Consider the following 13,573-nt stretch of genomic DNA (forward strand, 5'->3'; position numbering starts at 1 on the left):
TTGTGATTGCGTTCGCCAATTAGGGGAAATTCGATTGCGCTCGCCGTTTACGAATTTGAACAATTTTTAATTTACGCGTTTTTCGCTCGCTTTTAAAAATAGTAGTTTCGATAATTCAAAAGGGTTTCGATTTTATACAATGAAAGAAATTTATTAATTGGACGCAATATAACCTCAAATTCGTACCGCGGCCTTTTGAATTATTTAAAATTTACAAGATTTACAAAATTTACAGAAATCTCGGCTTTGTTTGACTTGGACTCGATTTGAATCAACTTTGAATTTATGATCAACTTTGAATTTAAAAAAAGAATGTACAGAATTTACAAATATACAAATTAATTTACAAGAAAAATCATCCCTGATTATAGCAAGCAAAAGAATAATAATAATAATAATAATAATAATAATAATAATAATAATAATAATAATAATAATAATAATAAAATAAGTTCAGTTAAGGAACAAAGCCCAGGCTATGGGATAGAAACGTCGCCGAATCCCTCCGAGAGTCTGAGCATTTGGGAGGTTAAGGTAACTTGCCGTCCATGTGTTATGGGATCGAGACGTCGCCGAATCGCTCTGAGAACTCCGTGCAACGGAAAGCTTGGAAAATTTAGAGGTTAGGTGTGGACCCTGGGTTATGGGATCCAGACGTCGCCGAATCGCCCCGAGAATCCAGGCATCCAGAAAAATTTAGGATAGGTTGGATTGCTTGCTAAAATCAGGAAGAATGTTTGAGGTCAGCCTTTTTGTTCCGAGTCAGAATTTTGAGGAAGGACTGCCTGCCGAATGAGTCGCGCAGCACTTCTTATACCCGTGTCCCCACTATAAAATTATCAAACGCCGAATTTTCGGTTTTCGGATCGGTTCTGCGCATCTATTTCTAACGCCTTCTCTTATTGGCCCGTTGCAATGATTCACGCTCGCCCGTTGGTTGCGCGGGCCAACATACGATGCGCGGACTACCGCTTTTCACGTTTTTCAGCTTTGTATGATTATTAACAATAAACAATTTGATCAATTAACTTTTAATTTCTTTTTTGGTTTGGCTTTGTTACTTTGTTTAATATGATTCGAATAATTTCAATCGCTAAAAGTCACGTACGCGTCCTATAGCCCATTAACGCTCTCTCCGCGCATGCGTCGTAGTCGCTTTTTACATTCTTCATTAATAATTTATTTTTGTTACATTGATTTGGCTTGTGATCATTTTTCTTCGATTCATTAAAATTTTCCGCTTCATTTGAGCCTAGTTACATTATCTTACGAAATCGCGTTGAATTTTAATTAACAAAACAAAAAAATATAATAGTTCGAGTTTTTAATACGCGGCACCGCTAGTGTCGCGCTCCGCGGCTTGTATCGGGCCTTTGTATTACCCTCCAGTACGGCCGCCACCGGCCAGCAGTGACGCGTCTCACGGGTCGTTGTACGCGCTCGGTCAAAAACATTGCGCCGCGTCGCGATGTTTTTCGAGGTTAGGTTCGGGTTCTAGTCGATTCGGGTCGTTCAAGAGAAGGTTGCGTTACAATATATACGAATTAATGAAAGAAAAAACACACGGAACTGTTAGAATGATGTTAGAAATTTTAATTGAATAAATGTTTTCTAATTTATTTCTTGTGTCATCATTATTTTTAAACATTCCTATATTTTGCTTGATATTAAGTTTGACTCTGCCCCCTCCTATCCTTGTTTTCACCCCATCCGTTTGCAGCGGATCGATACATATTATTAATTCGTTGCCTGAGATGTGTCCTCTGATTTTCTATTACTTCTTCATGCTGATTGAGGTAACATGATTCGAGAAATTTCTAGCCATGATATTTAGTTGCACATTTTGTAAATCATATTTTTTTAAAAATTTCTGGTCTTGGTATAAGTATAGTTATTTTTTTACTTGGTCTGTCGAGTGATAAATTTGGAAACAAGTTCCAGAAAGCCTTTGGATGCTTTTTTTCTGATGATATGAAAAGTCGTATCTTCGGAATGCAGTTGGTAAACACCAATTTTGACAATAGAACTTATGAAATGACATGTGTGTTGAGTATTCCCACTTTGCAAACTGCAAATGTGGAATTATTAGTGAAAAGAATCATAATGATAAGTCTACAGTTGCTCAGTTTTGGATACGATCAAATATAATGCCTGCCAACATCCATGGAAATATACAGAATTTCTGAATGCAATGTGCGCTATGTCATTTTAATGTGACATCATGAATTTTGACAACTTTTCATTATAATGCTGTAGATTCAGATCATTGAAATACAGCAAAGATCTACAAATTATACAATTTATATACTGTGCCATTCATTTTGCTTTTTGACTCTAACTTTAACATATATGGGTCATTCTATACCAAATCGACAAATTTTTTTCTCGACCACCTTCGATTTCGCTAAAAATTTTCTATCTTTTTCTACTCACCGAAACACATTTTTCAGGATATTTTCAGATCTTTTTACTAAATACGGAAAAAGTTATGGATTTTTGAAAAAAAGCACTCTTTTTTTTCAAATTGCTATAACTTGTTTTAGAAATTGAGCTATCAGAATCGCACCGTATAAGAAATTTTTGTTTTTTAATGTAGTTTTCAAAAAAAAATATGAAAAGAATTTCAGAATCCCGGATATAAGGAATGTTTTAGTTTTTTTGAAAAAACCGTCATTTTTTCAAAGTCCGACCATTTTAATTTTAATTTTTTTTTGCTCAAAAAATACTTTAATCAATACTGCAATAATCCCCGCCTATTTCAAGATGTGCCGACAATTGCTTCTTATTTATTTTTTTAGTTGAAAAAAATTTTTTTCCGAAATTTGGCTTATTTTACGTAACTTTATCATGAAATTTTTTTGGCTTCTTTGTGAAACTTCAGCAGTTAAAATATTCAATTTTATTCGAAAATTTTCAGTAGTTATCGTTTAAAAAATTGTTATTCTTTTTCAAAAATTAGAATAATCATTGTTTTTTACTCGTAATACGATGGAAAAATTTCAAAAATTAAGCGGGCTTAAAGTTACCCACAGCTAATAATACGCGGTGATTTATCAACTGTCGACTGTCGGTAAAGGGAAAATCATCTCTATTTTCTATAAATTAAACTAAGGTTATGTTTTAAGAATAATTACACTGTTTATGTCATCATCGTGTCACGCAGATTTAATATTGCTAAATAAAATATTTATTGTTCGACAAAAAATACTTTTCATTTATTTTTTGTTTATGAGCGATTACGATGCCAAAGTTTTACGATCGGTGTTGTAATCCATTCAATTTGGATAAACATAGGATAAAAGTATCTTTGCGAAATATACCTGAGCATTTAGCACTTCGATACAATTTGTCAAGTGATGATCGAATATGCAGTAAATGTTATAAAATGTTACTCCAACATTGCGCTGATAATATTTCTAATGAAAGTGATGATAGTGAAAACAATGAGCACTCTGAAAATTATCAAAATATTGCAAGCGGATCTATACAAGTTATCGATTCCGAAAGCGATAAGCTGACAGGTATCTGATGAGCTTTTATACGTTTCTGTATTTTATTATTGTTGTTTTTTTATTTATGTTTTTTATGTGTTTTCTTTAGAGCCAACAACAAGTGTAGGAGAATCTCTCATTCAGCAAAGTAGTTCATCTTTATCTGTGCTTAGTTTGGAAATAACTCGTCCAACAATAAATGAAGCTTTACTTTTGTTAAACCAATCTCCGCTGCTTACTAGAAGACAAGATGATGATACATATCTGAACAATAAAGTCACTCGGGTTGCTCATAATTTGAGAAAAGCATTAGGAGTTGAAAATGATGTGGAATTCCAATGCAGTGATACAGACGCTGCTGAAATGATTAAAAAATTGAAAGATAAATTTCATGATATTGATGCGAGTAACTCTTTACGTTTACAAATTTTAACTCTCATGCCGTCAAGTTGGAGCATTGAGAAAATTGTTGAAGTAATGGGTGCCACTACGTACATGGCACGATTGGCAAGAAAGTTATCTGCTGAGAAAGGAGTGTTATCAATACCTGAAAAAAAATTGGGTTAGATATTGAGTTACAAATTCCTTTTTTTTTTAGAAACACCAATGAGTAAATATTCATTAATTTATGCATAAAATTGAATTTTTCAGGCCATGGATTATCTGCTGAAGCGTCATCGGTTGTTATAAATTTTTACAACGACGATGAAATGAGCAGTCTCATGCCAGGGAAAAAAGATTTCGTTTCATTGCGTAACAATGATGGTGCAAAAGTGATGGTACAATGATGGAACAGCGCACGGCAAAGGGCCTTGTGACGGTGTCGGTGGGACAATTAAAAGAGAGGCCTCGCGAGCAAGTCTACAGTTGCCACCAGACCAGCAAATATTAACTCCAATCCAATTCTTCGAATGGGCGTCAAAAAATTCGGCGAACATAAATGTTCGATTCTCAACAATTGAAGCCTACAATTTGATGAAAGAGAAACTAGAAGATCGTTTCAAAAATGCGAAAACAATACCAGCGACACAAAAAATCCATAAAATTATGCCGTTGGAGAATTATATGGTAGAAGTTAGGGCATTTTCTGTTTCAGAGAGTTATTTAAATCACAGTACAGTCAAAAGAAGAAGACAATCATCAAATAAAAAGAAATAAAATGAGATGTAATTAAATATTAAAGTGTAGTACATGTTACAATCCTAATATTAATAAATTTATTTAAACCTATACAAAAATTATGTTTCTGGTATTAAAATATCATTTATTCATTTAGACGTTGGGCTGGAAACATAAGTTAATAATTTTTTAAACGATAACTACTGAAAATTTTCGAATAAAATTTAATATTTTAACTGCTGAAGTTTCGCAAAGAAGCCAAAAAAATTTCATGATAAAGTTACGTAAAATAAGCCAAATTTCGGAAAAAAAATTTTTTCAACTAAAAAATAAATAAGAAGCAATAGTCGGCACATCTTGAAATAGGCGGGGATTACTGCAGTATTGATTAAAGTATTTTTTGAGCAAAAAAAAAATTAAAATTAAGATGGTCGGACTTTGAAAAAATGACGGTTTTTTCAAAAAAGCTAAAACATTCCTTATATCCGGGATTCTGAAATTCTTTTCATATTTTTTTTGAAAACTACATTAAAAAACAAAAATTTCTTATACGGTGCGATTCTGATAGCTCAATTTCTAAAACAAGTTATAGCAATTTGAAAAAAAAAGAGCGCTTTTTTTCAAAAATCCATAACTTTTTCCGTATTTAGTAAAAAGATCTGAAAACATCCTGAAAAATGTGTTTCGGTGAGTAGAAAAAGATAAAAAATTTTTAGCGAAATCGAGAAGGGGGTCGGGAAAAAAATTTGTCGATTTGGTATGGAATGACCCATATATAAAATGAAAAATTCATTACAAAAGTCTTCAGTTGCTCATTTATGGATAGATTTGAAATTGCTGTCTTCAAAACTCATTGCGTAGATACATTGAATCACAGCAGATCCCTGCAAACTCTGAAATTTCTGTGCATAAATATGTGTGCTAAGTATCACCCCCTATCTTTGATTATAGTAATATGTAATGGATCTTGGTTCAGCAAGATTTAAAGTGTTTCTTTTCAAATAGTATTGAAGTTTGTATTACTGCTATGAAGCGAATACCTCCAAACTTTCATATTTCTGTGTCGCAGCATGTGTGCCAATCATTCAAATTATTTACTCCAACCGTAACATGTAATCTGGAAAATTCACCACAAAAGTCTAAATTTTCTAAATTCTATTCCGAGTTTTTAAATTTCTAAATTCATTTCTAAATTGTCCTGAAATTGTTTTCCTTCAAAATCGATGCAGGTACCGTAAACCTCTTTGAATTATGTTGCTCTGTTGAATTCTGGCATAATAAATGTTAGAAGTTTTCTAGTGCTTTTTTTCGGTAACTGTCAAACTGTAAACAATTGGACCTCAGCGGCCACTTGCAAACTTTGAAAATATTTTTGAGCAGGGGCACGTTTTGGATGACACGAAAATCTCTAGATGCAGAATGCAAAAGCGACATTTAAAAATGGTCAATTCTGCTGGATTTGTTGTGCATTGAATTTTATCTATCTTTCACTTGAATTTTGGAGAAAAGAGATCAAAAAAATCTGTTCTATTAAAGAAGTCTCTACTTCTCTTCTTTCTTGGTATGAAGATTTGAGAAAAATCGCCAAAGTTTAAGGATAGATCCATGGTGATAATTTTTCATATTGGATTGTGGAAGCAGGTTTTGAAATAAATGGCACAAAGTTTAAGCAGAGCAATTATATATTTTAATCAATGAACTTTACTCTAAGAGATCTATCGATTAACTGAGCGTTGCAGTGGTCGAAAAAGTGACTCTGACTCTAACGACAAAGGGCCTCGTGTCGACCTCTTTCTTGATCTGTATATTCGTTATATAAACAAACTTCTAGGACTGCGAGCACGCTCTCATGTGTATTGTTTAATATCAAGTTTTATTACTATGCTGATGGATTATTTTTGCTCATATTCCAATATTTCATATCAAATTTCACGAAAAATCGGTCTTTATTCGACGAAACAAATGTTACAAGCCGAAACTCATATCTCGGCCTCCAACCCGCTTTTCACCGTGCTCTTGGGTTCATAATTCACAAAACATATTAGAGTACGAGGAAAAAAATCGCCAAAGTACGGGGACAGACCTGTGACGAAATATTTCCAGTACAATTTTGACGAAAAATAGGTCTTTTTTCGTGGAAACCAAAGTTACAAGCCGATAATCATATCTCGGCCTCCAACCCGGTTTCCACCGTGCTCTTGGGTTCCTAATAGACAAAACACATTAGCAGACAAGGGGTAAAGTCACCAAAGTCCAAGGTCAAACCGGTGCCGAAATATTTTCCGTACAATTGTGACGAAAAATAGGTCTTTTTCAGTGGAAACCAACGTTATAAGCCGAAAATCATATCTCGGACCGCTACCCGCTTTCCACCGTGCTCTTGGGTTCCCAAAAAGCATAACATATTAAAGTACAAGGAAAAAATCGCCAAAGTCCAAGAATAGACCTATGATGAAATATTTCCAGGACGATTTAGACGAAAAATAGTTCTTTTTTTGTAGAAACCAAGCAGTAATCCGTAAATAATTCATAGAAATTAAAATTAAAATTATATAGTCATCAAAATATAAATAAGGAACTTTCGCGAAAAAAGACGTAATATTAAACCATAAACTTCCCCCAGGAAAAAAAAGGTTGGGACAAGTACATGAATGGTCTCTCGTTTGCTGATAATTCCATCCATAAAAAAAAACTTTGAAAAAAATAATAAAAAAATTGTAAAAAAAAATTATTTTATAAAAAAGTAAAGAACGATTCGAAAAAAAATTCACAAATCTGGAAAAAAACATTATATTAAAAAAAAACTAATCTGTATCTATTTTTTAAAGTGTCAAAAGAATCAAATAACAAGTAAAAAATAAAAAACCGAAAAATGGCGCTTAAAATTATTTTGGAAACAGATGCCTCATTCTTCTTATTTGATTCGAACAGCTAAATCAATTGAAAATATTTTCATCTAATTTATGTGCAGCATTAAAATTTATTAAATCAATTCGAGGCCAAGTATTTTCTAATGAATTGAAAAAAGTTACCACTTGAATTACGTGCAGCACTAAAATTTATGATATCAATCGGTGGACAAGTATTTTATTAATCACTCCAAATTTTGACATTATTAAATGGTTCTAAGAAGCTTTTAAATCCAAAAAAATCACATGAAAGCTAGTCATTCGTTACTCTATGGTTGCAGAGACTTATAAGAAAATCGATTCTTCTCAGACTTTCAGGATCCTCTGGTATTATTCACAAAATTCGACGGCGATTGGATCGATACAAATTATGTTTAAATATGTATTAAAAGTACTTGTCCGGCCTAGCACTTTCCGTTTAAATTGTGTATCCAAATAAAAATCAGGGCTTGTCTAGAACTGATGAGTCACAAGTATTCATGGAGAGGGAATTGAGAGAATTATCTTCAATTAATTTTTACTTAATTGGACTAATTTAATAAAAAACAGAAACAAATTGTTCCGCAATATACAAGGGATATTATTGTGCATCGATAAATGAAAAAAATTGGACATAATATATATGTTCAAGCTTTCAAAATAACTCCCCAGTTTATATTCAATGAAGACAATTTTTACTTTCCACTTATTCTTCACCGAATGAATTCCATTCGGAATAAGAACTAACCTATTCTATTATTAAGAACATTAAATTAATAATTATTAATTTATTACTAATAATAATTATATTATTAATAACAATAATAAAATTAAATTAATAATTATTATAATTCATCATAATGAATCGCATTTCAATAAAGTTTTAACCAGATTCTGCCGTACTTTTTCGTTTTTTTATGATTGAATTTTTATTGAATGAATAGTGATGGGCCGGACAAGTACTTTTAACACATATTTAAACATAATTTGTATCGATCCAATCGCCGTCGAATTTTGTGAATAATACCAGAGGATCTTGAAAGTCTGAGAAGAATCGATTTTCGTATAAGTCTTTGCACCATAGAGTAACAAATGACTAGCTTTCATGTGATTTTTTTGGATTTAAAAGCTTCTTAGAACAATTTAATAATGTTAAAATTTGGAGTGATTAATAAAATACTTGTCCACCGATTGATATCATAAATTTTAGTGCTGCACGTAATTCAAGTGGTAACTTTTTTCAATTCATTAGAAAATACTTGCCCTCGAATTGATATAATAAATTTTAATGCTGCACGTAAATTAGATGGAATTTTTTCCAATTGATTTAGCTGTTCGAATCAAATAAGAAGAATGAGGTATCGGTTTCCAAGTTTTTTTTTATGGATGGAATTATCAGCAAACACGATACCATCAATGTACTTGTCCCAACCTTTTTTTCCCTAGGGGAAGTTTATGGTTTTATAACATCAGTAACAATATCAATAACACCGGCACACAAAAAAAAAAGTGGCCAGTACTTTTGACTAGACCCATGTAATTCTATGTATTTTGATGCGCTGAATCAGAATTTGGGGTCAGTTCAGCATCAACACCCACCAATTTTGAGTAAATTGTGAAAAACTGCTGAAATTGTAAAATAATCACATTTTTAAATTAAAAAAATTTTTTTCGACCTATATCATGCATGATTTTTGTGTCATTTGATGCGGTAAATTTAAATGCAGAGTTTTTTTAGCTTATACACCTTCACAATATTGAGTAAGTAAAAAAAAACGCATTTTTGAGCACTAAATTTTTTTTTTACTTTTATCATGCATGATTTTTATGTAATTTGATGTGCTCAATTCGTATATATTTTCATTGATTTTTTTGATGTTGGAAGAGATGCAAGAGTGATGCAAAAAATATGAGAAAAGAATTTTATAGTCATCACACCATTCTTCCTGTATAACGAACTCTTTTTTTCTCAAATGTTCGGTGCAGTGGTTTTCTCGCAGCAGCACTAGGAAAGAAAAATCTGCTGGCTAGAGGAGCGTTAGCTTACTTTTATCGTGATGATATGATGAAGAGAATTGTTTAGTATATTGTTTGAATGTAAAAGGCTTGAATGATACATTAAAACCTAATACACACAAAGACAATGAGTAGAGATAATTTATTGATTCGTCAAAAAGAAGTTTCATAACTGTTCTACTCCATAACGGGAACACATACGCACCCATTCCAATAGCACACTCGATCAAGCTGAAAGTGACTTATGAAAATTTACAGATTGTATTGGAAAAAATAAATTATTCGGAATATCTCTGGCAAGTTTGTGGTGATCTGAAAATTGCAACAATAAAAAATCCCTGCTTCTTATATTATGGAATAGTAGGAACAGGAAACAACACTATGTTCCGAAAGAGTGGCTAACGAAAACGAACTTCAATCCCGGTAGTAAAAACATCATACAGGTACCATTAATTGATTCTCCAAAATATCTGCTACCACCATTACATATAAAGCTGGGTCTTATGAAGCAGTATGGCAAAGCTCTGCATAAAAATGGCAACTGTTTTCAGTATTTGAGAGAAAAGTTTCCCGCGATAAGTGAAGCTAAATTAAAAGAGGGGATTTTCAATGAACTTCAAATTTGGAATTTATTTTCAGGTGAAAATTTTCTTGATGGAATGAGTGATATTGAAAAAGCTGCTTGACGAAATTTAAAAAATGTACCTCAAGCCTTCTTAAGAAATACGAAAAGTGAGAATTACCAAGAACTTAGCTGACGAGTTGTTGAAAAGTTCAAAAAATTTAGGTTGCTTGATGAATCTTAAACTACACTTCCTACACTCTCATCTCGACTATTTCCTTCAAAACCTCGGAGATTTTAGTGAAGAACAAGGAGAACGATTCCGTCAAGATATAAGCGAAATAGAGAGTCGGTATCAAGGGAGGTGCAACGTCAACATGATGGCAGATTTTTATTGGACGTTGAAGAGAAATAGAAAGAAAGAAAATATGAAGAGAAAGAGAAATCCACTGCACCGAACATTTGAGGAAAAAAGAGTTCGTTATACACGAAGAATGGTGTGATGTCTATAAAGTTCTTTTCTCATATTTTCTGCATCACTTTTGCATCTCTTCCAACATCAAAAAAATCAATGAAAATATATACGAATTGAGCACATCAAATTACATAAAAATAATGCATGATATAGGTCGAAAAAAAATTTTTTATCTCAAAAATGCGATTATTTTACAATTTTAGCAGTTTTTCGCAATTTACTCAAAATTGGTGTGTGTAGGCGCTGAACTGACCCCAAATTCTGATTCAGCGCGTCAAAATATATAGAATTACATGGGTCTAATCAAAAGTACTGACCACTTTTTTTTGTGTGCCGGTGTAAATATTCAACGAATATGTAGATGATTTTACTTTCTTGTTCTCCAGCATTTATGTTCTCTTAAACTTGATTCGAAAGTCACGATCGATTTCCTGCCACTTTTCTAATTATTAATCATTATATTCTTGTTTAAATGTTCAACAACCCTCTTTAATTTTTTCAGTCATTTCACAGTCACAGAAAAAATTACCCATTTGGTATTTTCCTATGCCATGTAAAAAAATCAGATTTTTCTGCAGGTTCTGAAGTACTGTGCATGATCTCATTAAATGTGTGATCTTTCGCTTTTAAACAACAGTTTGATATCTTTCGTTCATTGAATAACTCAATAATTTTGATAATCATAAATCACTTGATTTGATAAAAAATTAGAAATTATTCAAACTTTTTCCAACTCCAAAGCTTCATATTGCAATGTTAAATGAATAGAGGCAACTGAATCTTGTTTTGAAAATAAATCTCCTTCAATCAGTATAGGAAATTCTGTTTAAAAGATTCATGAAATACTGAAATCAAAATTAACTCAGAGAGATTGTGCTGAGCTAACTACTAGTGTTTATAAAGGAAAACTAACCCTGGTGAAGATCTAAAAAGTATTCACTGGTTTTATCCAAAGGAATTTGGCCTCAATTTAAAATATAAGACCTCAATTATTTAGATGAGTCAGTGATATGGAAAAAAAATTACTGCATAAATTTGATATCAATTTGAGATTCCAGTCATTCTTGAAAAAACTAAAATAACATTTGGTAAAGAACTAGTTTCCTAACTTGTTGTGTTCCCAAAAGCTTGATAAGAACATAGATTCTGTCCCTATAGATTCTGGCACAGCAGCGGAGTGATCATTGATTTGCTACTAAGCACGTGAGAAAAAAAAAATGATGAAACCTCTTATTATGAAAAAACTATAGAGTTCTAAAGTGAAATGCATAAAATCTTTTATTTAATGCCCGCTAGATAATGAAAACTAGTTATTTCCACAACACTATCACATTATGTTGAAAATATGGTTATAATTACAGTCCTATTCATCGGTTATATCTATAATACTACGTAGAACTTCCATTCATCAATAGATAATGTTTAGAACAATATGATTTGATTTGTAGATAATAATCCACAAGTTTCAACACTGGCAAAAATTAGGCACAGAATTCTTACATTTCCATACTGTTTGAGCATTTGTGTTCATCACTGGAGTCATTATCACCATCATTTGCTCCCACCGGGGCCCAACGTTCACCTGATGGTCGGTCACTTTCATCTGAATAATATAATTCGTCACCTTCACAAACTTTGTGAGATTCAAAGTTTGAACATTGAATTTTGGTGATTGGAGTTGCTACCTAACGAAAATAATTGATATTCAGCCTTCATATACAAGGATTCTATAATCAATACAGAAAAACACAGAATCAAATAAACATCATACATAACTTTTTTGCGTGAGCGATACTTACCACTGAATCTGAAATCAATTCATATAATTGTGACATTTTTATCTTTGGTGAGAAAAACTCGCTACTAATCGTAGAGTCCGCCTTAATAATTTTCGTCTGCTAAGACACTTCCTGACATTTCTTACTTCTCGTCCGTCGTACCTACTGTGCTTCAATTTGATTTAACCAAAATGCACCCATTATATTAGAACGAATATATACCATCTTTTACATTAAACATCAATTTTCATAAATATTCTTTATATGGCTTTTATTGCAACTGACGTGGTAAATGATCAAGTTAAATCCAGCAACCAGATTATCGAACCATGATGTGGGCAACAAAGGTTGATTCACAAACACAAAAACTGTTTGCACAATACACTACAACTTTTCATGGTGAAAAGCATGCGTAATACAGTGATGAAGATGAGCGATCCTCATAGAAGTGTTATTGTGACGAATGCGTAATTCGTCACCAGAGTGCGCTAATTTCTGCGCAAGAAACCGCTATTTGAGTTCTGTATATTTGGCAGATGAAAATGATGAAACTCTTATTTTCTTATTCAAATGATTATCGAATTGTTTTCGCAAGTTTTCGAAGTTATTGAAATAGTTTTTGAAAGAATAGTTGATGAATCATTAATAAAAGTTAATTGGTGTATAGTTGGCAGATCTTAGCTTGAAAAATCGTTTTTTTTTTTTAAACGATCAGAAATCATTTGGGAATAAACCCGTACAGCATCGAAATCGTAAAGACGTATTTAAGACGTCTTTTAGACGTGAAGACATCGTATAGACGTCTTAAATACGTCTTTACGATTTCGGTGCTGTACGGGAACATTAGTAGAATTAAAAGTGGTAGGCACTGGATTGGCCAAAAATGGCGTTTTCGCTATTTTCGCTCGGCTGAAAATCACCAAGGAGACTATAGGGATGGTGCAGATTCGATAGAGGGCAGGTCGAAAGTACTCGTGGCGCCTCTAATGTCATAAATTATAAGCTTTTAGGGGTAGCACTTTCAATACTTTGATGGAAATATAATCATAATAATGTAATATATATACAGGGTGTCCCATTTTAATCTTACACCTGACTTTTCTCGGAAAATATTGCTCGGATCAAATATTGTGTGGAACAAAACTTTTAGGGGTTGAAGGGGGACGTTTGATAAAAATTGGTTTGTGGATCCAAAATTCAAAATGGCGGTTTTAGAATGGCCGACATGTTTTTTTCGAATGGAA

At 32.5% G+C, this 13,573-nt stretch overlaps 1 protein-coding gene across 2 annotated transcripts in view; it reads right to left on the minus strand.

Annotated features, from left to right (window-relative positions):
- Window positions 1-12,736, minus strand: part of LOC122416455 (RUN domain-containing protein 1) — a 580,344-nt gene extending 567,608 nt beyond the window's left edge. Inside the window, exons 1-3 of one of the 2 annotated variants that reach the window (XM_043429436.1) lie at window positions 12,615-12,736; window positions 12,351-12,494; window positions 12,052-12,236 (exon numbers count right to left, since the gene is read on the minus strand). In XM_043429436.1, the coding sequence (XP_043285371.1) occupies window positions 12,052-12,236; window positions 12,351-12,386 (221 nt within the window). In that variant the 5' untranslated portion in view covers window positions 12,387-12,494; window positions 12,615-12,736. Of the gene's footprint in view, window positions 1-12,051; window positions 12,237-12,350 lie in introns of both variants that reach the window. The other variant, XM_043429435.1, reaches the window with a different exon arrangement.
- Between the last annotated feature and the right edge of the window lie 837 nt (window positions 12,737-13,573).

This window comes from Venturia canescens, chromosome 9 (genome assembly GCF_019457755.1).
Source record: "Venturia canescens isolate UGA chromosome 9, ASM1945775v1, whole genome shotgun sequence".
Lineage (NCBI taxonomy): Eukaryota > Metazoa > Arthropoda > Insecta > Hymenoptera > Ichneumonidae > Venturia > Venturia canescens.